The sequence below is a fragment of the Carassius gibelio genome, chromosome B6 (genome assembly GCF_023724105.1).
Source record: "Carassius gibelio isolate Cgi1373 ecotype wild population from Czech Republic chromosome B6, carGib1.2-hapl.c, whole genome shotgun sequence".
NCBI classification, from domain to species: domain Eukaryota; kingdom Metazoa; phylum Chordata; class Actinopteri; order Cypriniformes; family Cyprinidae; genus Carassius; species Carassius gibelio.
In genome coordinates, this window is record NC_068401.1 from 23,418,327 (window position 1) to 23,445,667 (window position 27,341).

The 27,341-nt window shown below is 38.9% G+C and overlaps 2 protein-coding genes and 1 non-coding gene across 18 annotated transcripts in view; 2 read left to right on the forward strand and 1 right to left on the reverse strand.

The window, feature by feature from the left end:
- Positions 1–15,135, forward strand: part of LOC127959361 (pericentrin) — a 46,304-nt gene extending 31,169 nt beyond the window's left edge. For 6 of the 15 annotated variants that reach the window (XM_052558486.1, XM_052558489.1, XM_052558490.1 and 3 more), the window contains 24 exons: positions 1,994–2,230; positions 2,364–2,531; positions 2,648–2,800; positions 2,978–3,139; positions 3,405–4,400; positions 5,261–5,431; positions 5,588–6,094; positions 7,174–7,276; positions 7,379–7,551; positions 7,637–7,831; positions 8,062–8,232; positions 8,323–8,518; positions 8,623–8,845; positions 8,944–9,094; positions 9,359–10,045; positions 10,657–10,827; positions 11,412–11,570; positions 12,444–12,596; positions 12,838–13,064; positions 13,248–13,351; positions 13,442–13,589; positions 13,718–13,848; positions 14,349–14,471; positions 14,705–15,135. In XM_052558486.1, the coding sequence (XP_052414446.1) occupies positions 1,994–2,230; positions 2,364–2,531; positions 2,648–2,800; positions 2,978–3,139; positions 3,405–4,400; positions 5,261–5,431; positions 5,588–6,094; positions 7,174–7,276; positions 7,379–7,551; positions 7,637–7,831; positions 8,062–8,232; positions 8,323–8,518; positions 8,623–8,845; positions 8,944–9,094; positions 9,359–10,045; positions 10,657–10,827; positions 11,412–11,570; positions 12,444–12,596; positions 12,838–13,064; positions 13,248–13,351; positions 13,442–13,589; positions 13,718–13,848; positions 14,349–14,471; positions 14,705–14,748 (5,553 nt within the window). In that variant the 3' untranslated portion in view covers positions 14,749–15,135. The remainder of the gene's footprint in view (positions 1–1,993; positions 2,231–2,363; positions 2,532–2,647; positions 2,801–2,977; positions 3,140–3,404; positions 4,401–5,260; positions 5,432–5,587; positions 6,095–7,173; positions 7,277–7,378; positions 7,552–7,636; positions 7,832–8,061; positions 8,233–8,322; positions 8,519–8,622; positions 8,846–8,943; positions 9,095–9,358; positions 10,046–10,656; positions 10,828–11,411; positions 11,571–12,443; positions 12,597–12,837; positions 13,065–13,247; positions 13,352–13,441; positions 13,590–13,717; positions 13,849–14,348; positions 14,472–14,704) is intronic. The other 9 variants (XM_052558488.1, XM_052558491.1, XM_052558500.1 and 6 more) reach the window with 4 other exon arrangements.
- A 693-nt stretch (positions 15,136–15,828) lies between these two features.
- Positions 15,829–15,901, forward strand: trnak-uuu (transfer RNA lysine (anticodon UUU)). The gene has a single exon. It is a non-coding gene; the product is annotated as a tRNA-Lys (tRNA).
- A 226-nt stretch (positions 15,902–16,127) lies between these two features.
- Positions 16,128–23,781, reverse strand: LOC127960011 (autophagy-related protein 9A-like). 2 transcript variants are annotated; one of them, XM_052559534.1, is made up of 16 exons: positions 23,657–23,781; positions 23,302–23,368; positions 22,682–22,833; positions 22,439–22,482; positions 22,257–22,321; positions 21,961–22,110; positions 21,708–21,849; positions 20,781–21,529; positions 20,530–20,683; positions 19,869–20,048; positions 19,525–19,764; positions 19,071–19,306; positions 18,153–18,270; positions 17,694–17,892; positions 17,461–17,603; positions 16,128–17,369 (listed from the first exon to the last, which is right to left on the reverse strand). In XM_052559534.1, exons 3-16 carry the CDS (start codon positions 22,782–22,784, stop codon positions 17,361–17,363), a joined length of 2,532 nt encoding a protein of 843 aa, XP_052415494.1. In that variant the 5' UTR covers positions 22,785–22,833; positions 23,302–23,368; positions 23,657–23,781; the 3' UTR covers positions 16,128–17,360. The 2 variants fall into 2 exon arrangements, with proteins under 2 accessions (XP_052415494.1, XP_052415495.1); XM_052559535.1 differs by lacking the exon at positions 16,128–17,369 and having other exon boundaries at positions 17,455–17,603.
- Positions 23,782–27,341: the final 3,560 nt, after the last annotated feature.

The following is a 27,341-nucleotide window of genomic DNA, read 5'->3' on the forward strand; positions in this document are numbered from 1 at the left end:
ACAAGACAGTTGGTCCGTGTATGTTTTGATCATTTCGGTTTATGGCTTCAATATTTCATTCGCACTTGTGGGCGGAGCTGAAACGCTGCTTTCATCTGATTGGTCGAATCGGATCGGTTTTCATCTGACGGCCTTCAGCTCTGTCTTTTCATTCTTTCAGACAGAATAAGAGTCAGTGTGAGTGAAGCACTGTAATGTCTGAAACCACCGCTCACTGTTAATTAGCATAATATTTGAATCAGATGTAGCTGGGCACATAATTCGTGCTGCTGAGACCTGCAAATTATTTTCTAGGTTGTAGTATTGTATGAATATTGTCCCACTGATAAATACAGTGCAAATAGTTCTGTCCCTTTGGATAACAGTGAAGTGGAAATAAAAATCAACAATAGACTGAACAGTTCCATGTCTGTAACATTTACCACTCTCATCTTTTAAGTCATAAGTCACTAGGTATGTGTGTGTGTGTGTGTGTGTGTGTGTGTGACATTAATAAATAATTGTAAAAATGAATATAGTTACATTTCTAAATAAAAATAGTAAAATTAGCTCTATGCTGCTCAGTGCTCCTGTAGCCTACCCCAGAGACGGTAATGTTTTCTCTTGGTCCTGAATAAATGTGACGTATAGTCCAGTGAGATTTATATATGTTTTTTTTCCTTGTCATGACGTATTTTTGGACTGATGTAACTTATACCGAAAAATACAGGTAACATTATTATTATTATTTATTATGAGAGTAATTGACACAGACTAGAACTTTAATGTTTCACCCAATTCAGCTCAGATCTTCAGACTCGTCTGACTAGTGTTGCTTGTATAACTGGCCAGACTTACCTTCCCAAAAAATCCTATTTAATTTTATTTCATAAATTTAACTATATTTATTTCCACTTCACTGTTATCCAAAGGGACAGAACTATTTGCACTGTTTTTATCAGTGGGACAATATTCATACAATACTACGACCTAGAAATAATTTGCAGGTCTCAGCAGCACGAATTATGTGCCCAGATACATCTGATTCAAATATTATGCTAATTAACAGTGAGCGGTGGTTTCAGACATTACAGTGCTTCACATCTAACTGACTCTTATTCTGTCTGAAAGAATGAAAAGACAGAGCTGAAGGCTGTCAGATGAAAACCGATCCGATTCGACCAATCAGATGAAAGCAGCGTTTCAGCTCCGCCCACAAGTGCGAATGAAATATTGAAGCCATAAACCGAAATGATCAAAACATACACGGACCAACTGTCTTGTCCATCTTGTCTCACTTGAATCCGCTCCTTGAGATTTGAGTCTCTGACCTTCTGTAAGCCCCGCCTTGTTCACACAATGATTGACGTGGCGCGAGGGCGGGGACACGTGATCGGCTCGGAATGCATTTTCAATGTGCACATTGAATTTTGCTACATTCATTGCGGGACACCGAATGAAAATGCAATCGTAAGTGTCTTGACTGTGAGTGTTAATGCATTTAAGAAAAATAGCATTTAAATGATCATTTTGCCACAGTTTTTGCTTTAACATGTCTGATATCTAATCATTTCTGTAATACATTTTCATTTTAATTTTGCAACTTATAAAGCGTTAAAATTAATATTCATTTTACATATTAAAACTGGTGTAGTAAATGGCAAATGAAAATTATGTAATTTAATTTTCATTTTCATTTTGCACCAAACGTTGCACAAATGTATTGGAAAATGTAAATGTAAATACAGAAATGCATTGCCATTTTACATATTGCATTGTCATTTTGCATATTACATCCCAAATTGAATAATGCTACCCATATGCTTCCATACTTAAAAGCCTCAATCTGTTGAAAAACTGTTGCTTTAATAATTAATGGCTATTTTGTGCTGCTGTTCTGCATGTTTTTCCACATGGATTCTGCTGGACTGCTTTTTTTTAGGACTAGGATGTGTTCCTGACTCTCTTTTTTTTTTTATGGATACACGACTTTCTTTGTGTGATTTTTGTACAGGTGGAAAGTCTTCAGGCTCTGATCAAAGATAAGATGGAAGACTATAGTGTACTGATGTCAGCCAAAGAGCAGTGTCAGCGTGACGTGGAAGAGCGTAATGAAGAGATTGAAAAACTGTCCGCTCGTATCCGTGAGTTGGAGCAGGCATTGCTGAGCTGTGCAGAGGCCAGCCGAACGGTCACACAGCTGGAGCAAGAACTTCAGAAAGCACGCAAGAACCTTCAGGAGCTCACACAGGTGCACCGAAAGAAATGAAATACAAAATGCATTTTTCACTGCTTCAGTTCATGTTAAAGTTAATGTTTGGGGCAATATTTTGTAGCATGAATATTAAAAAAGTTCTAACCAGTCTGTGTGTTTTTACTTTCAGGATAAAGAAGCTTTACAGCAGCAGCAGTATGCTAATAAGCTTCAGATCTCTGCCCTACAGTCCAAACTTGATGAGACCAGACACCGTTTCCCTGATATGACCCCTGACCCCAACCTCCGGGAGCAGCTTGAAGCCGTACAGCAGGATCTGCTGACCAAAGAACAACAGGTGAGTGTATATAAAAAGACTGTGAAAGAGATATGAAATTACCTTTAGCATTCTGTTTTGTCTCTAGTTAGGACATGCACAATGGAAATTGATTTAAGAGTTTTCGTCTCTCTTAGCTGGAGTTGCTGTCAGAACGTATAAGTGAGCTTGAGAAGGATTTGGTAGTGAGGGAGGAAGAGGTCGGACAACTAGCACTACAGCTGGAGCTCAAAAACACGGAGAGTAGAGCTACAGAAGAGCAGCTCCACACACACATCACTCACCTGCAGGTTAGTCTGTACTTGTATAATGAGTGTAGCCTGGCAGTCCTATCATTAATTTGTTCACAGTTTTGGATAAATTGTATTTATAGCACAGAACCTTCATTCAAATTCTGTTGTGGATTTAGTTAATGATTGTCTGGAGGATGTTAAAAAGCCAGATTGACTTCATTCTGTGTCCTTTAGGAGACTGTGGACACTTTAACAAGGCGACTAGAAAAGAGCAGTGACGAATCCATCCTCCCGCTGCCTTCTGCCCTTCTGGAGGAGAAGAATCTGGAGATCGACCACTTAAACCAGCAGATCCTCCAGCTGCAGCAAGACCTTGACATGACCAGTGATAATAAAGTAAGACAAGCATCTCCATGTTTGTTTTTTGTTTTCCTCCGTTTTCTTACTCAGAAGTGTAAAAAGTAATGTTAATGGAACTGGAATTAAGAGGATTCAGAATAGTTCCAAGTTTAAATTCCCATCTCTGATATACAGAGAAATTGGAGTACATTAATTACAAGTAAAATAGGTATGTTTATTGTCTTGTTAAATTTGAAGATCTTTGTCAGTTATGTTGTAGCAATTAAGTATGCTTGTAACTAGTCCTCATTACCATTTTCAGACTCTGGAGGAAAAGCAAGCTGAGATTGAAGAGCTGCGCTCTCTGGTTGAACGTCTTCGTTGTGACCAGCAACGTTTACGGCAGGCAAAGGAAGAAGAGACTGAGCAACTCCACGAGGTTATTAACAAGCTTCAAGAGGAGTTGAGCCAGCTTGACCCCAACCATCATGAGGTCAGTGACCCCAACACTGACAGCCCCGAGTCATCTGACTTCCCCTGGTCCCCTCATCCTTGCCAGCAGAGGGCGCCTGAGGAAAGCCTGTGCCAGGAGCTCCGCAGCCACACGCTGCAGTCGTCTCGCGCTCGCTTGCAGGAGTTACAGCTTGAGCTGGAGCGAGCAGCCGAAGAGAAGGACTCTCTTCAGAGACTGTTGCTCTCCCAAGAAGAACAGTATGGAAGCCAGGTGGAGGCACTCGGCCAGAGTCTCGGAGAGGAAAGGGGGAAGGTGGCTGTGTTGGAACAGGAAACAAATGAGCTGAAACTCCAGCTAGAGGAGAAGCGGACAGAAGCTGAGAGATTGGCGGATCGTGTGGAAGTGTTGGAAGATACAGAGCGAGCTCATCAGTCCAGGCTTCGAGAGTCTGAGCTCCAGCTGAGAAGAGTGGAAGAGAGAAGAGACGAGGTCCAGCAGGAGCTTGGCAAGCTCCAGGAGGAGGTGAGGAACCAGTGTGTTGAGAAGCTGCTTCTGGAGAACCAAATCTCGGAATTGCAAAACAAAGAAGAGGAATATCAGAATGAACTTGACTCTTTACAGTTCAAACTGGACGAGCTTGACCAAAATGTCCAAGAAGGCAAAGCCACCATCATTGCCTTGGAGACAAACAAAAGAGAACTGTCTTTTGAGAGAGAGGCTCTGAGAAAACGGGAGGGATGCCTCCAGGAGGAAATAGAGCGTTTGAAACAGGAAGTGACATCAAAGACTAACTACATCAAAGAACTACTTGACCAACACAAGGAGACTGTGGCTAAACAAGGGGAAGCTCAAAAAGAAGTACTGGTGAGATACTTGGGAAAACATTTCATTATTAATATATATATAATTTTTAATCATTACCTACTCATTACAGTTTTTTAGTGTTTAGTTTTCCTTTATTACTGTAGTGGAATTTGAACAAGACTGCCCAATAAACAAACCGTAACTTGAGCTGTAACTCTGTGACTTCACTCTTGCCATGAACTATGATGTAAACCGGGAGTTATTTGGGAAGTGGCCTCAAGGTTTCATGCTTTACAGATTCTGTAATTAGTTGCAGATCAACTATGTTTTGTTAGTTGTTTGGGTATTGGCTAAAATTACAGAAGAAAAAAAGTGGAGGGACGAGAATAGAAGGATTTAGTCCAGCCCTCTGGCACATGAGAGAATAGCTCACATGGGAAGTACATTTTACAAAAATAGGAAGTCCGTCTGAAGTCTTTTAAACAGTTTACTTTTTAAAGCTTGATCTAAACTTTGGGATTGGTTAGTCATGAGCGAAAGTTAAAAGCTGCACTGTTTTTATTTGCTTTGTTTAGAGTCGATCGAGTGATGTTTCAGCAAATGACATTTAATTTCTTGGAACTTTCTTTCTAGCAATGAGCCACTTTTGTTGTAATTGAGCAGGAGGCAAAACCTTGATTGCTTTAACATGTAACCGTTCTAGGTCATTTTTGGATTGGTTTGTTCACTGGTTAGATAGTCATGCATTTTTGCAAATGATTTGCTGCAGATTTAAGCTAGTTCTTCTGCTCATTTATCAGTGCAAGACCTTAACTTAAAATTGTTTTGTAACTGATGTAACACATTTTGTGTGTGTGTGTGTGTGTGTGTGTGTGTGTGGGATATAAAGAACTGACATTTCTGAGTGATTATTTTTGCAGACGTGTGCTGAAGAGACTTTGGCTAAAGCGGAGACCGCTTTACGTGAGCGAGAACAGCAGCTGATCCACCTGAGGGCGGAGCATGATGCTCTAAGGGCGGAGTTAGCAGCTGTGAAGGAAGGGCTTAATACCAGCACAGAGAGAGCTGAAAAGCTACAAGAAGAGGGACAGGTATGTGGAATAGTTTCTTAATAGATACACACATTGGTTTGTTGGTTATGACTGTTTTATACAAAAGGACCCAGAATTAAAAAAAAAAGAAAAAGGAAAAAAAAGCACTTTTATGGAAGTGTAAATCAAGTTGCTGATTTGATCTTTCACCATCAGACGAAAGATCGTGCATTGGCTGATCTCGAGGTCCATAACCAGCACCTGAAAGCAGAGCTGTGGAGTCTGCAGGATGACCTGGCTGTGCAGGAAGAAGAGCTGGCCTATCAGCAGCGGGAGCTAGAGCAGCTCAGACAGCGCTGCAACCTGCAGGACCACCATCCCAAACACAGCCACCGCTTTCTTGAAGGCCTTTCCCGTGACCCATCCCTCTCTGCTTCCCTGTCTTCACCAGAAGTCCTGCGTAGGTTGGAGTGCAGTGAAGAGCACCCCTCTCGTCTGCAGGTGTCTCACCTCTCAGAGCTCAGTGCGCTACACAATGCCAGCCTAGAGCTCCACAGCAAGCCTTCGCCTATGGATCGGGAAAAAGAGAGACCACACCCCAGACAAACTTTTATCCCACCTTCAGAAGAAGTCCCACCTAGCACACACACTGCATCCGCATCCCCTTGCTCTCTTACTGTGTCTGAACACCTTTCTGTGCTTGACTCCCTGGATACAGATAAGGTAAGCATGCATTTCCCTTTTTTTTTTTTTAAAAGAAAGGTTCCAGCGCTAATTAGAAACATTAAAAACTCTAATTGAATTCCATTAATAAAATAAAGGAAATGGCATTGTTTGTTCGACCTCAAAAAAGAAAGCATAGCTTGATTATTTAATTGATAAAAACAAGTACCGTATTTTTCGGACTATAAGTCGCACCTGTGTATGAGTCGCATTAGTCCAAATATACGTTGTGAGGAAAAAAACATAAGTTGCATTTATTTAGAACCAAGAACCAAGAGAAAACATTACCGTCTACAGCCACGAGAGGGCGCTCTATGTCTTCAGTGTAGACTACAGGAGCACTGAGCATCATAGAGCGCCCTCTCGCGGCTAGATGGTAAATAAGTCGCACCTGACTATAAGTCGCATGACCAGCCAAACTATGAAAAAAAAAAGTGCGACTTATAGTCCATAAAATACTAGGGCTGGGAGATATATCTAAAGATATGATCATGCGCATCTAATCAGTAAAGCTACATCCTTGATCACTGCTAAAATCACCATCACCTGCTTATAATTGGAGTGGCATTTAATAGACAGAGCCGTAGATCGCTGACAAGCTACGCAAAATCGCGTTCATTATCGCAGGTAATACCTGTTCCCTTTAATTTTTTTTCTGGTCTCTGTATTTAGATTTTTAATATAAATGTAGCATTTAATTTGACAGTTTCAAAAATCATGCATCTTTGTTTCATCAATGTAATCAGAAGGACTTACAATTTACAACCAAATTCTGTATTTATTGATTTTTGTCCTAAAAGCGCTGCACAACAGAAGTTTACGGTGTATATTTAAAAACATGAATAAAAAATTCTGTAGGTTGAATGTAAATGCAAGTGTAAGTAGATTTCTTCAAATTAATGAATTTCTATACTTCATGGTTTCTCTTTTTTTTCTATTGATTTTATCACCCAGCCTTAATGCCAGATGATGGACAGTTTTATTGGCCACAAATTGCAATAGTTAGAATTGATGCACAATTATGTTTATTCTGTTGACGTCATGATGGCGTGGTAATGGTGTAGCTGTAATGTTTTAAGGTTCATGAATTGGACAATTCAGATGTGACGCCATCTCTGTCTCCACTTGGTTCCAACTCTCCGGTGTCTGTGCCGGAGTGGGTCAGCGATGGATATGGCAGCAGTGAGTTGTGTTCTAGTGCATGCTTGCATTTCTTTTGGACAGACTGGATGTGTTTAATTAAGGTTAAGATCATTTTCTTAGTTAATCTTACGGTGTTTGTAGATGTGAGCTCAGAGTTGGAGGCCATGCTGAGGCTCGAGTTGGAGAATGCAGAGCATTTAGATGCTCATTTTGTAGAGTATCTGCGCTGCAGAGGAATGTCACCAGCTGAAAACACAGATAGTGCTGCAGGGAGTATGCACGAAAGCCGCGAGGCCCTCACACCTGAGTTACAGGTAAACATTTTTAATATGCTACCCTCACTCATGCGTGAAGAACTGATTGATTTAGTGATTCTGTATCTGTGTGTATCATTTACAGGCTATGTTGAAGCGCGTCTACCAAGAAAGCTGTAGAATCCTGTCTTTGTCCTATCGCCCTGCTCCATCTGGCCAGTCCCGCCCAGATTCTGAGCCTGCCCCACCCCCCTCCTGGCAGAGGGAGAGACGGGCCTTACAGGAGACCATCTTATCACTCAGAGAGCTGCTCTGCAGGATGGCTGAGAGGGAACCCAGGGTGAGGCTCCTCTGTGCATCACTGTCCTGATAGATCCTTAAAGTAGGAATGAAACAGAGAGACAACCAAAGATAATTTAGAGACCTTTTTTTCTGGTTAAATATGATGCACTAGGCTTTGTAGGGGTTAAAGTAACTTGGAAATTAAACTGCAGATCCAGAGTGATTGTGTGCAGTAGTGTGTGCGTTCCAACAGTTCACTTACTTTTGTTTGTGCTTATGTATATGAAGACTGACAGTGGGGATGTGGACTGGAGGTGTGAGCTATTGCAGGCTGTCCGCAGTGTGTTTGACAGTGAAAGGGAATGGCTTCACTCTCAGCTTCAAGCTTTCATGGCAACTGCTACTCAGATGGACCACACCTCTTTGCTGGATCAGTTAAAGAAACTGTTTCAGAAGCAGGTGCTGAGAAGCCCAGAATATGATTCTGATGTTCTCATATTAAATTAATTCATGTGCTTTCATTTATTGACTATACTGATTTTCTTTTAGGAGGAGCAGCAGTGGACCTCTCTAGAGCAGCTGTTCAATGCAGACCGTCACAATCTATTGGCTGAGGTGCGCAGCCTGCATGCGCAGCTGCATACAAGCACCCAGCAGAGCCAGGAACAGCTGCGGCAGCTGCAGGACTCCCTACACACTGCAAAAGAACAGGGCATGGAAACGCAACATCAGCTGCATATAGATGGTATGCTTTTCACAATTTATTTTGGCGGAAAAAATGAACAGCAAGTATTTGAAAACCAACAAAAACACTCCCAAAGGTAGAGTCTAACTCTGTGCACTGTTTAGTTGAAGAGCTGGAGTTGCGGCTGCAACAGGAGCAGACCGTGGCCCATGATCTGCGCTCCTCTCTGGAAGCTGAGAAAAGTAGAGGATTGGAGTGGCAGAGGCAGTTGGAGGCGGAGCTAAATGCTGTGTCTGTGCTGAAGGCAGAGCTAGAGGAGACCAGGCTAGAGCTTCAGACTACATCTAAAAATCAAGATGAATTAAAGAGCCAAATCCACAAGCTCAAGTACAGCAAACATGCATACACACTTTGTCACTAGTAGTATGCCATATTTTTGTTTATTTATAATTTTTTTCTGAAAAATGTTTGTCTATCTCTTTCAGGCTAAAGCTGGAAAATGTTGAGGGTGAACATCGGGCCTGTCTACAGGCATTGGAGAAAGAGCAAACTAGAGTACAGGAACTCCAGGAGGACCTTCAGCAGCAGCAACTCATCAACCAACAGACTGTTGATCAAATCCACCAAACACAGGAGGTGAACCACATTTCTGATGTATTAACCTCTTCTATTGGTGGGGAATGTGGTTCATCTGAGTTTATCAGTAGTTTATCAAAATAATTAATATTCTTTCACTGTTTTTATTTAGTGGCTTTTGTTAGGGTTAAATCATTTTGTCAGTATGTGGTTTTTGTTTTGTGTAGTTTGAATGAATTTTTTTGAATGATTCACTCAGACCCTGTTTACTCTTCCGTCCACTTTCGACCACTTCTGACCAGATTTTTTTCTCGTTTACACCAGGCTTTAAATGAGCAAGCATCACATGTCAGTCAGCTTAACTCCGCTCTGGACCAGGAGCGTATCACATCCAGTAACCTGCGCTCTGAGCTCCAGATCGAGCAGTCTCGTTGTGAGGCCCTGCTGGCCCAGGAACGGGAACGCACTGAACGTGCACTTTCCCGCCTCGAGGATGAACGCTCTCGATCAACAGAGCTTGCAGATTCGTTCTCTCGCCAAGCCCAGGAGCATGCACGCTGTTTAGAGGAAGAAGCTCGTAGACAGGAAGCAGCCAGTGCCCACGACAGAAAGTTTATACAGGACTTACGGGCACAACTGGAACAGGAGAGGCGTCAGGGAGAGGACATGGCAGCCATGTTGGAACGTCTGCAAGGGCAGGTGCTGGAAGGGAAGCGCAGGCAAGCGGAGCAGGCAGAGCAGGAGGCACACAAGGAGCAGGAGGAAGTGAGGAGGCTCCGTGCTGCTCTGGAAGGCCTGCAGACTCAGAAAACAGAAGTCGGATGCACTCTAGAGGCGGAGCGACAAAGAGCTGCTCAGTTACAAACAGAGTTGGATGTGATGAAAGAAAAAATGAGAGTGGTGAAAGAGAGGGAGAGAGTGAGGGAGGAGCAGATGGAGAGGCAGAGGAGACTGGAGAAACAGGAGCAGGTGGAAAAGGAACGACGACAGGAATGCACCAATGAGAAACTGGTGAGGAAAAAGATTCTTCTCTTAAAGGGATAGTTCACCCTAAAATGTCAGTTCTGTTAAAATTGACTTACTGTTGATGTTCCAAACCAAGTAAGACCCAAAAACTTAACTTAAATCAGTTCATCATAAAGCGATCATATCTCTTCACAAGATGTGTAACTTGGGATTCAATTGATTCTTTTTACATCCCCTTGTTTGACTCACTGATCGGGCATTAACCACTAAGTTTCATTCAAGATATTTTAAAGGGATATTTCATCCCAAAATGACAATTCTGTCAGTAACTCACCCTCATGTCTTTCCAATCCTCATGACCTTTATTCATCTTCAGAACACAAATTAAGATATTTTTGATGAAATCCGAGAGCTTTCTGATCCTCCATAGACAGCAAAGTAACTGAAATGTTCCCAGACCCAGAAACGATATTATCAAAAGATGATCATCAAAAATATCTTAAGTTCTTATGGGTTTGGAATGACATGAGGGTGAGCAATTAATAACTGATTTTACATATTTGGGTGAACTAACCCTTTAATTTGATATGTACATGATCATCATAGTTTGCTGTCATTGTGGAAGAGCACTGAAGTTATTTGATGAATTGTCTCAGTTGGAGTTGGAAGTGTTGCGTGAGAAGGATCAGCAGCGGTTGAGGCAGCTGCAGCAGACATTGGCTGATCTGGAGCACAAAGAGAAACGGCTCACATCAGAACGCCTGCAGAGAGAAACCCACTCCAGTGGCCAGACCTTCAGTCAGAATGCACTCACAAACATCTCTCAGGTTACATTCTCCAGCCATATGTTTTGTATCAGCATGTCTGACTTGTACTCTTAAATTGAAAACCCAAGCTTCTTTTTGTTTTACAAGCATATTTTCAGTTTATTTATTATTCATCACACAGATATTTAACAAGCACACTTGGCATATACAAACAATTTAATGCTAGCAAGTCTATATTTGAAGTAACCAGACCAGCTGACCATATATACCCAATATACCCAGTCCTACTTATTCTCAAAAGCTTTCACTCAGATGAAAGTGTTTGTACAGATACAAAATAATTTGTCTGACATTTTGAAATGGAGAAATGGGTTTCGTTGCACTGCGTTGGTACAGAATGTCTAAAATTCACATTGAACAGAAATGAGAGTTCAGTCTGACAGTAAGAGGTCCAGAAATACCCTGGCTATCCTTGAGCACAAAGTGAAGAAAACAATTGTTTGTTTTCAAATTGTGGAACCCTTTAAACCCCATCAGGTTTTTTATTTTAATTTTATTTTTGTATTGCAATTATCAGGTATCACAATCCTTCTTCAAATTGATCTTGTATTTATTTTCAATACATTTGATCATCTGCTCAATAGGATTCTACCTCATCCACTAACTCTCTAATGGAACGTTTGCTGAAGGAGAACGCAGAGTTCTCTGAGTGTCTCACTGCTCTGAGTGAGGAGAAGATCTCTCTTAAACACACTATATCCTGTTTGGAGAGAGACCTGCAAAGCCTGAAACAGCAGGAGCAGGTAATATTATTAACAACTAGTTTATTCATTTTAATTTTAACCTCCTTTTTTGAAAAGCAGACCGTTTTTAACACAAATGAAGACATTATGCAACAAATGAATTCACCTGCTGAAAAAGCTTGAGGTGATATGTTGAAGATAAATACAGTTCTTCATCTGTTTTAATGTTTAGTCCGTATGTATTTTGGTTCCAGGTGTGAAGTGTTTGGCTGCAAAAAAAAAAAAAAAATGTAAATGGCTCAAAGTAATCATGCCATGTCCATAAAAATGATATGATTGACAGAACAAATTTACCGGGATATCCGTTTTATTACGGGTATTCGTTTTAATACATAATGTACTAAAGTTATGTATAGGCATATTACATCATGTATTTTAAAAGTGTTGTTCAAGAAATCATGTAATTTCTTGGTTTTGATATTTTATTTGAGCCAACTATTATTGCATAATCGTTAGTTTCTATATAAATAGTCATACCAATGCCTGTTTTTCACTTAGGTCTGTTTGTGTTACTAAAACATATCAGATTACTCGTTTGTCAAAATAATCAGTAGTTACAGCCATAGATTAGTTTAAAATATTTTTTGTTTTACTTTTTGTAATTAAAAGACAAATATTTTGTCATTGAAAGTGACAATAAGTGGTGATATAGCTCTTAATTTTCCAAGAATATGATACAGCTTTCATTCTTCAGGTCAACCATGTATTCATGAAAAAGAAAATCGGTTTAAATAAAGAAAGCGATAACTTTGCCGTAGTATCCTTTCAAATGTTAAAGTTGCCACAGTCATTGCATGCTTTGCATGTGATGCCCCGCCCACGGTTTTCTGTTTAACCCTTGGGTTTGGCTGTGTATGTCTGTCTGTCCGTCAGGTGAAATCTCCTGCTGTTACGGAGCAGTGCATTTTATCGGAGAAGCTGACCTGGCAGAAGGAAAAAGCAACTCTTCAGGCTGCGCTGCGTAAAGCAGAGGCTGAGCTGTCAAAAGTCACAGCTAGCAATGAAAACAGACCCATCAATAACCGGGTAATATGGACTAATGAATTAACTGTATAATCAGTTGCTTTATTTTAACTGTTTAATGTAGAGTTTGGTTTTTGACCGAAAATTTATATTTGAAGTAATCTGATATTTTAGCTTATTTGAATAATTTAACAACAGTCACACTTCTTTGATATTGGTTAATGTCATATGGGTTTTTTATTACATTTTTTAAATATAGTTTTAGTGTGTTTGAAGTGCTTGCTCTATGAATGTGTTCCCGTAGGTACAGCGGCTCTATGAGAGATACCTGCGAGCAGAGAGTTACAGGAAGTCGCTGGTGTATCAGAAGCGTTATCTGCTGTTGTTGCTGGGAGGGTTTCAAGAGTGCGAACAGGCTACTCTTGCGCTAATCGCTCGTATGGGTGCGCAGCCATCCTTGAGCCAATCAAGGGCCTCCAGACCCCTTAACCGCTTCAGAACAACTGTCAGAGTTGTCATCGCTATCTCAAGGTAAAAAGAATGGCTACGTAGATGTGTGTACCAAAGTTAGTATGGATTTTGGAAAACGCTTGCTTGTGACCGTTTCAAGATTAGAAATGTTTAAATTTGTATTTAAAACTGAGTTTCAATTCCATTTTTGCTGTCCTTTAATGGGTGGTTACTGAGTTTCTTGACCCACTTTTGTTTTTTTAGACTGAAGTTCCTCACTAGGAAATGGCAAAGAGCTACAAGGAAAATCTCAGTAGGCAGTGCTACAGTTAACGGGCATGGAACAGGACCAAGCACAGGTAAGTGTGGTACGTTGTTCAGCTCGCAGACTTGATTTGGTAGTTCTGCAGGGGATTTAAATCAGAAGTAATTTATGTGCTGTTTTCCCTATTTCTTAGTTCCTGCCTTGAGGACTGAAGTGCTGAGGCCACAGCAGACTGGAGTGGCGTTCAACTCTCCACCCACCCGTGATCATGCCTTTGCACAAAGGGGCGTTGTCCCTTCTCTAGTGCCGCCAATAAAATCACCTTTCAGACTGAATCATAGGTGAAATATTTCTTATTATACAAATAGGTATATGTAGTGTGGATCTAGGTTGGTTTTCCCTTTTAGTATTTAATTCAAATTACAAATTCAGATTCATTAACTTTCACTCTTTTCTTTCTTACTCAAAGAACACACACAACTCCAGTGCTGGGACCTGCTGAACGCTCCTTCAGCTCTTCCCAAGATCAAGAACGTTCGCTTACAGAGTATATCCAACATTTGGAGACTGTCCAGCAGCGACTTGGAGCCGGTCGTCCAGGTAAGATGAGGCCAGTGGGAAATGACCTAAAATTACTGTCATCTTTTACATGGAAACCACTCCAATCTGAGTGGCTCAAATTGAGACAATGGCTTCGTTCAACAAATTTAGTAAAAAAAAAAAAAAAAAATCTCATGCTCATGCATAAATGCCAAATCACGAATACAGTAAAACTTTAATATTTTGGCATTTTATTAATGATTTCTTAAGGATCACGTGACACTGGTTTTAAAAAAAATAATAATAATAATTAAAATATGCACTGACCTCTACTGGACAACTGAAGCCCATCACCAAACCAGTGTGAAAGGTGTTCTTGTGTTCTGAAGGTAGTAGAATTTGTCAAAGCTAAAACTATATTTAGACCTTGTTTCTGTAACTGATTACACAAGATGGTTAGTCTTTTTTACTTTACCAAGATCTCTATTAACACTGAAGGTGAAAGAATCCAAAACCCTAAATAATGGCCATTTGTGACCTCTGACCTTGCCATCTTACAGTCCCCAGAGCGAACAGGAGGCATAGCTTCCCCTATACGATGAGCTATCAGCAGCAGTGGTTTCTAGATAATAGAACCTGGCTGTATTTGAGTTGTTTGGCCCCGGGGTCGGTGTGGCCTTTAGGTGAGTGACAGTCTGGCCTCACTTCCATGTTACTCAATCACAGAGGAGTTCAGAGAGGAGTTCACCTTCTTGTGTGATCAGTCACGTTCTGGTTGGTCTGGTTTCACACAGGTGTGCATGCCTGTTTGTCTGCATCATGAATCCCATAGGCCTGTGCACTGTGTGTAGGGCGGCTGGCAGGTTAGGCAAATGTAGAACTGATATATCTAATCATGTTGTGTTTGTTTTTGCAGATTCACCATCAGTGCTTCCATATGCCAGAAAATCTGACCGATGAATGAAGAAAGCGGATCACTAGTGCCATTCTGTGTTCAATTTTTTTTTTACATTCATAATTTTTTATTGTCATCTTTTTTTTAATGAAATGTCATTTTAGCTGAGACACTGTCACCAATAACGTATTGTTTTTCCAAACCGTGCTAGATGTTTTCACTTGTTGTATAAAATGTTTGAATGGTCTGTACATGTTAACAGTTCATTTTTTTTTATTTACTTCTTGTCCACCATAAGCATTTATTCAGACATTTGCACTTGAATTTGTGATTTTTAATAGATGTCACTGTTTAAAGGCACATGGTTGGACATGTTTTGTAAAATGTTTTATATAATTTTTTTTATTAACGGTATTTCTATGAAAATCAATAAATATTTTAGTCTAAATTGAGTTATTTGATGTCTGTGTCATTTAAAGAAATAATAATAATAAATGGGTCACCCAAAAATGAAAATTCTTTATTACATTTCAGATTAGCGGAAAATGGAAAAAGATGTTTGCACGGTATCAATGTACTGAATCGTTCAGTTCAGAGGGAGTGATATTTTGTGCATTTTTTATATATCCTATTAAAGTATTAGTAGTAATTGCTGGACAATTTATACATCTTGAGGACATGAAGTCTCGATTTAAAAGAACATATTGAATAAATTTGTATGTTTTTGATAGGCCTGAAATGAAAAGAGCCTCAAGTAGCATAACTGTAACGTTATATGATATCTGTTTGTGGAAGATGCTAGCATTATTGTTCCTCCAAAGTTGGAAATATGGGTTGATTTTTGCCCATTTGGAAATCAGGAAGTATGTAGTAATCAAAGTGTACAATATATGTTTAAAAAAATATAAATATGTCCGACAAAAGCTACGTTTGCACGAAACATAACGTTAACGCGAGATGTGCGCATGTGCTGAAATTTTGTAAACAAGTAACGTTACAGTACGTCAAGTGAAGCAGACTGCAAAATTCTGAGTAACGTTATATAAAAACATATTTTCAGATTCTGGTGCTGGATTCGTGATGGTAGAAAAACCAGTGTACTTGCTGCTGTAGTGAAGAAGGGGAGCACTCTACTCACGAACAAGGCCCGGATAGCTCAGTCGGTAGAGCATCAGACTTTTAATCTGAGGGTCCAGGGTTCAAGTCCCTGTTCGGGCGATACATCTTTTTTTATTTTATTTTATTTTTTTCATATAAACTTTTACAAACGAAAAATATGCGTGGCAGTACAGTGTATATATGGTTTAATGGAATATAATGGGTTGATTTTCAACCCTTTATTCAAGAAACATTAAAATATTCATATATATTAATATAAAAATATAAAATCCTCTTTTTAAAAAATCTAAAAAATATTTATATTTTTAAATAACTGTACAAAAGCTATTAAATATATTTTATTGATGAATTTAAACTGTACAAAATGTAAATATACGACAGTCTAGAAAACTGAAAACAAAAGACAATCGAAAATGCACAGATGCAGTTGATGGACTAGTTAAGTTCAGAGAAGCATTTTACAGGCCAATTATTACAAACACATACAAGTATAAAGTCTAGGATCATGCACAATTTGCACCTTGAACACTCTCTTAAGCACAATGTATGCGAGCAGTGTGAGATATGAGAAATGGTGTCAGTTTTTTTTATGTATTAATGTTCTATGAATGAAATTCAAAATCTTTAGAGTCACACAAACTACCCAAAGGTTGGTTTATTCCCTTTAGCAGTTCTGGGTTTGAGGATGTGTCATGCACTTTCTGGGCAACTTCAGTGCCAAAAACAAGCCAGTCCTGAGATATCTGTAACACATAATGCTATACACAACTCCATCATTCTCACATTTTATTCACCTGAAACACGATAAATAAACAAAAAAATCCTGGGGTTTTATCCTATAGAAATAAATATACACCTTCCTTTAAAACTGCATGTTAATAAAAACAAGTCTGATTTCTCCAAAACCTTTGAGTCATCCTTTGGATCTGAAAAAATTATAAAGTGCATACTCACTTGATATTGTGCAAATAATAAAAACTAAGAAAGAGCATGCATAATTTTTACAGTGCCAGACATGAATGATGGTCAGTGGTTTTCCCCTCTCACAGAAATATGGGATTGACAATGAAATCTAAGTTTGCAAAGCTTAAAATTCATAATGGCACATTGCATATTATAAATATTTCTTCCTCCTATCAAAATTATTCAAAGAAGTTCAAAAATTCTAAGCACATATTTCCTACATCAACAACAACCTTTACTTTTTGACGAGAACGAAATGTCAAGGTTAGCTGAACGCAATCATATTTGACCGTTTAGACTTTCTCATTCACAATGAAATATTTTACAGAACTTCTCTCAAATGGATCAATCTGTGAGAACTATGAATAATTGAGTATTTTGATAATGTTGTTCATTGTCTCATTCCCACAGAAGCTCAAACCATTACAACGCATCTTGAAATTTGATATGATGCCACTCTGTGACATACAGTAATTAAGCTCAGACTTGAGTTTTGTCCAAGAGTAAATAAATATGATTTCTTTTTTTTTTCATCAGTGTCCAGAGTTAAATGGATGCTGTAAGTCTCTCGAGTCCTTCATCTACGATACACCTGTTAAGTCACCTGAAGAAAAAAAAGACGAGAACACAGAAATGAATATTAGGAATCCAGCATTTATCAGTGTAGCTTCAGATTTATCCCTTTCCCGTTATACCTTATGGATGTGTGGTGGTAGCTCGTCCTCAGACCCCTCCTCGGGCACTGGGTCGTGATGTCTGCTCATTTGGTTCTCCTCAGACCAGCCACCCATAGGCATACGAGGCGTTCTCTGAGCTCGAAAGCTTCCAGAAACAGGATCTGCAGGAGACAGTTTGTCGCCCATGTAAAGTCTATGCTGTGGCATTTTTATTCTTAGATATTACTACAAGCAGTGGTTTAAGGTAGTACCTGAGGTTCCGCCCCAGCGCCGCTGGCTGCCGCTCTGCTGTGCTGCCCCCGCCTGGTGTGAGGTGGTTGGGAAAGTGCTGGAACGGGGGAAGGTGCGGGCAGCTTCTATGTCCTCATTGACACTCTCACTGCTCTCGTCACTCTCCTGTCTGTGCCAGGTGTGTCGAGACACCTCACCTCGTGACTGCTGCTTGTGCATCTAATCACACAAGAGATATAGTTACTAATATTCAGGTGCAGACTAGAGACTGACCTCTTTCAACTCATCACTGGTTGACAGGTTGATTTGGACCAGATAATGAAGGAAAAGCAGCCAACATGCACAGCATTTGTGGGAAGTATAATGATCACAGCAGTCTCACACATTCTTGAATCACTCCCATACATGTACATTCACTGATTCCATAATTGTGTATTAAAGCTTTGCTTATATCAACAGCAGTTCATGTGCTGCTTTACCTCATGCATGTAGAGGGCATGAATGCTCATCTCTGTGGAGGCGTATTCTGATAGGACCATACTGGTCAGCTGACCTTCCCAGGCACTACTGCCAGAGCTGATGGTTCGGGCATCAGTGCTGGATGAGGAGAAAATAGAACAAATTAATGATATGAAATAGTTTGGCAGGGACCATTTAAAATCAGTCTAGCTGTAAAGATGCAAAGACACATATATTAGTTCAAAGGTTTGGAGTTGGTATGATTTCTATAGTTTTTTGAAAGAGGTCTCAATGAGGCTGCATTTATTTAATATAAAGAAATACTAAAAATTGAAATATTGAGAAAATTATACATTTTTTACAACGAATTACAATTTAATAGTTTTAATGCAATTTATTTATCTGATTTCAATTTTTTTGGTAAAAACTGCATTTGGATTTTGATTCAATTAAACCTGAAGAAAAGTAAAGAAAATTTTACAGAAAATGTTTCTGACCCCAAACTTCTGAACAGCAGTGTAAGTTTTGTTAAAACTGCTATTTTTTAGAAATCTATCTTTTTAGAAATTCTAACAAGTTATTTGAATTTATCTTCTTATTAAGAAATCTATCAAATGTAAATGTTAACGGGTCTCATTCACTACCAACTATACACACTTTGTGTATTTTTTTTACTTTGCTTTTAATGTTTTAATATTGATGAACCAAGATTAATCAAACTGAGATTGCCCAAAGCTACTCAATATAACAAATGTATATATTTTTTCGAGCACAAAATCTATTAAAATGCATTAACACAAGTGAAAATCAATAAAATAATAAAGCTGAAAAATTACATAATTATTATTAAAATTTATGAAGTTAAAAGAAATAACAAATTATTTATATCTAAATAAAAAAATAACAATACAGTACATGAATTTGTGTTCATGCATTACCTTGAGCCTGTCATTGGTCTGCCAGCCACCACAACTGGATGGTCAGGTCGTGGCAGTCTGGCAGATGGGTAGCTGCCCCGCAGGTGTAGACTCGTGCTCACAGGAGAGAGCGATCGGAGGGCGGATGCCCCCTCACTCACTCCAATGGACACAGGATTGATAGTGCCCTCTCGACCCATATGCAGCGAGGCCAGGGAAGGGGGTCCCATCAGGAGATTTGCAATAAGACTGCGAGGCTGAAATGAAAAAACACCCAAAATCAGACCTTTTTTTTTAACAAGAACTTAGTAATCATATTATATCTAATCTTAAAAGTGGGTTTTGGATCACTTTTCATACATATATGTTAGGAGCCAGTCTAAAACTTATTATAATTATCGATCTCATTGGCCATTAGAAATATTATTATATGTAATGATCTGGAAGGATGCTGGCAGCTCAGTCATGTGGATACCTCTGAATCAGACTGTAGTGAATGGGTTGAGGTAAATGCCGGATTCTCTGCTATGATTCCCTGCTGTCCTGCGGCGGCCTCGCGGTGCACCTTCTCTTTCAGAAGGCTGATGAAATGCGTGCTCTCCCGAGGGGGCTGCCAGTGTGGATTTGTGATAGCGAAGTGCATGAGTGACAGTTCAGTCTTCCCGTCTTCTGCTTGCTGATAGATGGAGGCCTCTGTTTTCCCAGCAGACATCCACTATAGTAGACCACAAAAGGGCATCATTGTCAACAAATAAAGAGAGAACTAGGTAGATACATCTATAAAAAAGGCGCAATAGAGAAAATAATTTGGGCTCTTACCGCAGGATGACCATGTTGACGGACATCCATCTGTGCAAAAGAGCAAGTATCGCCCACGCCGACCACGTCCACTGTAAAGTTTCGGAAAAAATCGATGATCTCTAGAGTTTTACGCCGCAAGCAAAAAATTAGAATGAAGGGAGTGACGACAGGACTCAACAGCTCCTCAAGAATAAATACCTACAGGAACAGAGATCAAAAGACAATCAACATGAAACTCTGTTTTAGAAATGCATGTTATTGATTGTATTGTGAAAGGATCATACATATATGTTTCATTTGTGAAAAAAATGTAAGAAGTTTACCACATTTTTAATAAAAGCTAACACTGAAACTGCAAATATTTGCACTATTTCTATGACATTGTCATTATTATATGTCATTATTATCATCAACAAAATCCTTTCTTGGTTCTTTAATGCATGGTATGATGTGTGTCAAAAACTACACAATTTGTGATCTAATTTGTGATCCTTTTAGTTTTATGTTTTTTAACTTTGAAATAACGAAAATTGATTTTTGGATTTCCAGTTCTCTTTTTTATTCCAGTTTCAATTGAAAATGTTTCGTTAGTTTTCCTTCACAATAATAATAATATATTGGTGTTAGATCCACAAAGAAGTATTTGATAAGCTGCTTTTTGATAAGCTACATTACTTACAGCCTTGTACTGAAAGAGCTGTGAGAACTCGTCTCTGGTCTCATAACGGTGGGCATTACCCTGCCAATGATCAGGCATGTAATGGATGTGTGCCAAGATCACTTTAAGCAGCTGTTCTGGGCAGAACACCATATGCTTGTCTGGGATAAAAGACCTAGAGCAAGCACAAGATAGTTCAAAGTCAAATCTAAGCAGTAGACACCAAATATCTAAAGACTCAGTTCAAGTGATCAGTTTTATCTTGGTCACACCTGCAGACTGTGATGCAGATCCCAAGTAATGTAATACTGCTGAGCACGTGTTCGACAGCCAATACATCTTCATCATAAATGGTCAAAGCAATCAAAACGGCTAGTATGGAGCCAGCAAAGAACGCCACGTTCTTAGCCACCACCGTCAGTAATGGTGACATGAAGCAGTTCATGTACTTCGAGGAGGCCTTGTAGCCCTTGCTGAGGCGTGACATCAGCTCATGGTCTAGTTCATTAAAGTGTCGGAGGTAAAAACGGCCATACAGGGACCAACATCGAGCACCCAGACTTCCCGGCTCCCGCTTGATCACCTCAGTGTAGCTGAAGAACGCATAAAGAATCTGCCAAATCAGGATAACTGGACACAAGAGAAGGTTGGCAATTCCAATCCACAAGATCCTTGAGCTCAGACGATCCGCTAGCTCCAAACGGTTCCCTCCACGTTTGTACTCCGGCTTCAGACTCCACTCGTTTTCAAAAAGGGATCCAGGGCCCCAGAAGAAAATCAACTCAAAGTTATACTTGAGACCCCGAGTGTAAAAAACAGAGTCGCCCAGCAGAGGCAAACGAAAACGCACCGGTAGGAGTGACTTATTGACCATCGCGACCATGTAGTTTTTAAAACGCAGGATGCGGTGGTAGATGTCAAGCTCTGACAGTTCTTTTTTGTGGATGCAAATCTGGTGCTCCTTCTGGATCTCAATAATCCTTCCCTGAACCTCCTGCCAGGTGAAATAAGAAAGGTCTGTCTGAAAAACAGAAAGGGCTCAGTTGAATACTATACCTTAATTACAGGACCCTTGCTCAGAAGTTTTAATGGCTTACTGGCATCAACACCACATTAAGAACTAAGAAAAACAGAGAATGCTTTCCTCCACTGCTGACGCTTTAATAAATGTGCTACAATGAGTAAGCAGAAAAGCTCACCATGGACATTTTTAGGGCATTGTTGTAAAACGATCTGATCTCCCAGTAACAACAGATGTTGTAGATAAACTTGATGAGACGGTGGAGCCAAAAGACCCCTGATATGATAAGGATGAAGATGGCAAAAACATTGTCACGGATCCTAAAACACATGTTAACAAAAGACAGTTTGTGTTATGATGGATCATATTGATAGTAAGAGGCAATAACATTAACGTCACATTATTAATGACATTTAATATATGAAATATACCGAGCACTGCACACATCCACTGGAAGAAATGCATCAGGAAGCGTAACCTTTGAGGAATCAGTGTGATTAACAAACTTGTTGGCAAAGAGGATGTCATAGTCCACACAGTTAGCCAGGAACACCGTGAATGCCACCACAAACACCAGTTGCCTGGAACAATGATGGGAAAAAAGTGCATTTAGTTCATTAGGTTAAAGGAGTTTGACCACTGATGCAATGTTTACAGACACTAATTATTAGACACTATTTGTACAACCATATTTAATGAAGGATACAGGAAATGAATTAATACTTACACAAGCTCAAATATTTCTCCCAGCAGCATACAAGTAAATCCATTCTTCTGGTGTAGATTATAGACGTATTGAATGTTAAGGAAAATAAGACTTTTGTTGACTGATATCAATCTAATGATTTAACATGTACAAAATATATCTAATCCATCATTCAGCAATACATTTCGGTGCATGAAGGATATTCTCTGGAAGAAAAGGTCCAGATTTTCAATGTGGTGCCATGGAGCTGAAACAAACAACTAAATTAATTAATTTTGAATGTAGAGCTAGGTTAATTGTAAGAAGCGTGTTGCATATCCATTGCTCATTTAAGGCAAACTTGCCAAAAGAATAACAGCATAATGGCTCTGACATACAACAGGCACACAAACTATGTTGCATTTGTTTCTTAAGTTAAAAATTGTGGGATCTGCCTTAAATCTTACATTTGGATCCCTCTGGAACATGCACCAGCAGATTCTCTTCACCGGGAGGAGAGTCACTGTAGGACGCCTCCAGGCGCTGGTACTCTGTGTCAAAGTGGGCCATCCTGCTGTCAGCCCCTGAGTCTCCTGTCACACACTATCCCTTCTGCTGCCTTTAGATTAAAACCAACACGTATTTCATTTTAAGGAAGCCACTGGGTGTGATACAAAACAAGATAAAATAAATGTGGTTTAAATCATGTTCAAAGACATTTAAATATATAGAAAGCATGACAAACTGTAGTTCAAAATGGTATTTAAAAAAAACCAACCCACAAAAGCATGTCAGGATACTTCACTGTCGACCTCGATGCGCAACAACAGCGGGCCCACGCTAATAAGAAGCGTGCACATGACTCACGTCTTCAGAAACCGACAAAATAACATACTTACGCAACATAATATCTTAAAACCCCAGCATTTTGTTGCCATTACGTTAGCAGTTTTTTTATTTTTTATTGTTGGACCAGTTTGGCAGGCTTTGTTAAATGCCAATCTCTACGAAAGAATCAATACTACAATCAGAACGCGTCTGAATTTAAACATAACATTATATTTATTAGAAGATTAATAATTCTTACCTTGTACGCTAACGTTACCTCCCGCCATTTCATTTATGAAACCAAAAGGACTACAAATCTGCTCTTCCTAGATGAAACAGCAAAAACATAAGACACACAGTCAGTCCATTCTTGCAAAAGCCAAAAAACAGAATACAGTGGAATTGGTTGCTTTTGAAGTCTTCTGTGTTATCCGTATGTCCTTTCAAATAAGTAACGTTAATGTTTGTTATTATTGCAGAAAGGAGGCACCCAGTTATTTATGTCAACAGAAGCCTGCGGAAAATTTGAGATGCGCGTCACATTGAGAAACACCTACCATACAGCAACAAACAGGCGATTAGCTATTCAGAAGAGGATTTGAATGTTATCTTACCTCATGCGAATATAAAGAGCAGTGATTTATGATTCCCACTACGTTATAAAAGCTGAGTTCTCTTTTGTTGTCGCTTGTGAAACATATTTGGTTTCGATTCTTGACACACGGGCCGCGTCCACTGCGTGACACATTTGCTGTCCAATCAGAAGCAGGGTTTGGGAGTGAACGAGCCAATGGCACCAGGAGGCGGGTCTCCATTTAGTAAATACAGCAAACAACATTAATTCCAAAAGCATACACTGAAAGTTGTAAATGTACCTGCATATTTAAACTACACTGTGAGTAAAATAGTAAACAATGATTAATCATAGATGGTTGTATGTTTGCTTGCAGGACAGCAAATTAAAGCCCTTTGCAGAATGTTTTAAACGCAAACAACAGAAATGACAAGGTTATTACATTTAAGTGGACAAAACACTTAGTCATTACAATAGCTTTTTTAATGCCAAATAATTTCATATTTTGTTCATGTTACAGTCAAGAGGCACAAGTTCTGACACTGACTGATAAATGCTATTTACAATAAATCTAGAAAGAAGATTGACATCTCATAATTTAGTTTAGCATGGGTCCACCTTTATATGGTTAAAATGAAAAGAAATATAATTTTAAACTAGATTTTATAATTTTTTTCTTGTGATAAAAAACCCCTACATTTCAGATTATTCAGACACATTAAATGGTTCAGAAGGGACTATTTTGCAGTCCAAATTGGAATGGGACATATGAGAGTCCTAATTCAACAACCACTCAGTACACTTTGAATGAAAAAAACATTGAATGGTCACTGGGCAACAGTTCACACTACCTGTCTATACAATGGACCCTTGTGACTTGTTGTTGCATTAACAATGAATTAACTGATGCAACCAAGTGTGCTTAAGTTTCATTATATGATTTTGGAGAGAAACAGACAGATCATAGTAATGTCAAGCTTGTTTGCAAATTAACTACAGAATAAATGCATGCTGAAATACCTAACTGTTTAAATCTCAAACTGTTTAAATGACATGTGCGGCACAAAAGAAATCAGCGAGTGTGAATAAAGCCAAATTTACACTGCAAAGGTGACACAGAAGCACTTCTGAAGTAGCGTTTTGGTGTCTTTATACAGGCAGTTTAATGCTGCTCAGAGGTTGCATAAATACATTTACACAGCAATTACAACTGTACCTTAACTCGGCTGCAAGACACCTTAATTTAGTCAGGACAGGCTTTGGTATTTTTTTTAAAGATTGAGTAACAAGAACAAGTGGGTATGTATATTTCATGATGCATTCAAAAGGACAAAAAAATCAATAAAACAATATCATTGCACATCAGTACAGCATACTCCATTCACACCATAGCCCATATCTTTTCCTCTCACACATAATCTTTCAGGTTAATTTGTTTACATATTTAATGTAATTAAATGTGTCTGCCATATGGCCATATAACACAGAATGGAGAGGGATTTACAGGCACAACAACATGCAGTGATGAAAATGTGCCAATCAGGCTAGCACTATTGCCACACAATCCAACACAGCCCAATCTTTTATACACATTGATGTGATTACAGTTTTCTCTAAATATTATTATGAGGACAACAGTGGAAGTACCACTGCAGTACCACTGATCTGTTGATTTATAGCAAGGCTGGTTTTGATCAGTCGTTCAGCTAAATCCAGCCTTCATAATTATAATCATGGATCAGGCTAACAGAATCTGGAGTATGCACGACGTTTGATCTTTTCAAAGATACTACTTGAAAGAAAAAGATACACCCTACTTCTTGAAAAGAAAACTATACAAATATTTGTTTTGATAAAAAAAAAAAAAATCATGTAAATATCGACCAAAAATTGTTCCAAACCTGTATGAGATATTTTGAATTTTTTATTTTATTTATATTTGGTTAGCCAATCAGAAGATGTTTTAAAATGGCTTACACAGCCAAAATGTATAAAAAGAACAGGAAAAAAAGGAAGCATGATGAAAACTTTTTACCGCTGGAGGGCGCTTGAGAGATTGTTAACACTTAAAAACAGATACTGAGCTTGCTTTACTTCTGCTTAGCAGGAAAAAATGTCATATTATGCCAGCCAAACAAGCCACAGACATCGGTGTCGTGAGAAAGTGGGCCTCCTTTAACCATAGTTAAATTAAATTTCATACACACACAAATAAATAAAATGAAATACTAATAATAAATTGTATGAATAGGGAGTGTGTCTAAGCCTGGTCCTGCACAGTTAACATAGTTTACAACGACTTTGATTGCCTATAACCATCTTGTCCATGAGTGTACCATTTATTCAAATCACTTTTATTTATAACTCAGGGATTTTCATGGTAGCTACATGTGGTTTTATTAAATGACAGATTAATTTACCCCAAATTCAACCTTAGTTCGTTATTGAATGTAGAAAATTAGATCAGGAAAATTGCATTACCTTAAGAAAAGTGCTGTAGTTGTGTTTGCAGTAGCCCCAACATTTAACACACTGTATGATAAACAGGATTTATGATTGTGGTTGTATTTCTGCAGGATTGTCCCATGCCAACCTTTGTCCATGCATTAGTGATATTGAGGACTGATTCAGATGTCTTTCTGGGATTGACAGGAGGAAGGAAGGAAACAAGGGGTAAGTGGAGACCCCTCTTGCTCAGAGATGAAGTCATTCCTCTGGGGAACCTTAATTAAATTGAACTCATCCTGGCTGCTGGGAACCTATGCATTTATACACACATACTCTTTCCTTCTGCATCTATCAAATCTATTATTATTGGATATTTATCCTCTTTCTGTCTCTCTCCTAGACTTCTGTGTTATTATTCACACATTATTTAAATACTATGTGCATATTACAAAAAAATTTCCTGTACCCTCAAATTTTTTTTCTATTGTTAGTCTTAAAAGTATACTCTACCTATGAATATGAAACTGAAGGGAAAAACACACATTAATAGCTAATTAAAAATAAATGTTAGTAACATGAAAATAGCTAGAGTACTAGTAAATCTGATGTAGACTCTGGCCCATCTCACTGGTGCAGGTTGTGAAAACCACGTACCATTTCCTGTTGTCTGTGGAGAACAGAGTGTGGATGTTTGTGAGGGAGAGATATGCTTTATATGTCACAGGGCTTTACTGTGTTATGCTTCAGGCATTTTCATATTAAGGATTGAAGAGGATCAAGGTGCATACATGAATTTATAAGACAAACATTCATTTCAGTATTGAGGGATAACAGAAGACAGCGTATGCTGGCGGGCAGATTCCTCATTTTGTAATGAATTTGAAAGATTGGATAATCTTGGATTTGGCTTGGGAATGAAGTGAGGATAGCGGTACTGAAGTGTGTGTGTTTTTGTCTTTCAGGGTGGTCTATTACAGTTTGACTCTGCAAAGAGGCAACATTTTTAATGACAGTCCAATAAATACACAGATTAGAGGTTTGTTGTTTTTCCACACCTGTATCACACACTCTCTGTCTTGGACATAGTGCTTCATAAATTAATTAAATCATAAATCCACTCACTTTCTGTTCACAATCATCTTAAGTCCTGTGATGATCCAAGGATTCTTAACTTGATTCCTTCCTCATAGCTCTCTGTAAACACAATAAACATATTCATTTTCCCAAGGATGTTCTTCCTGTGGAGCAGTTTTAATTTTAGCTCACACAACTTTACA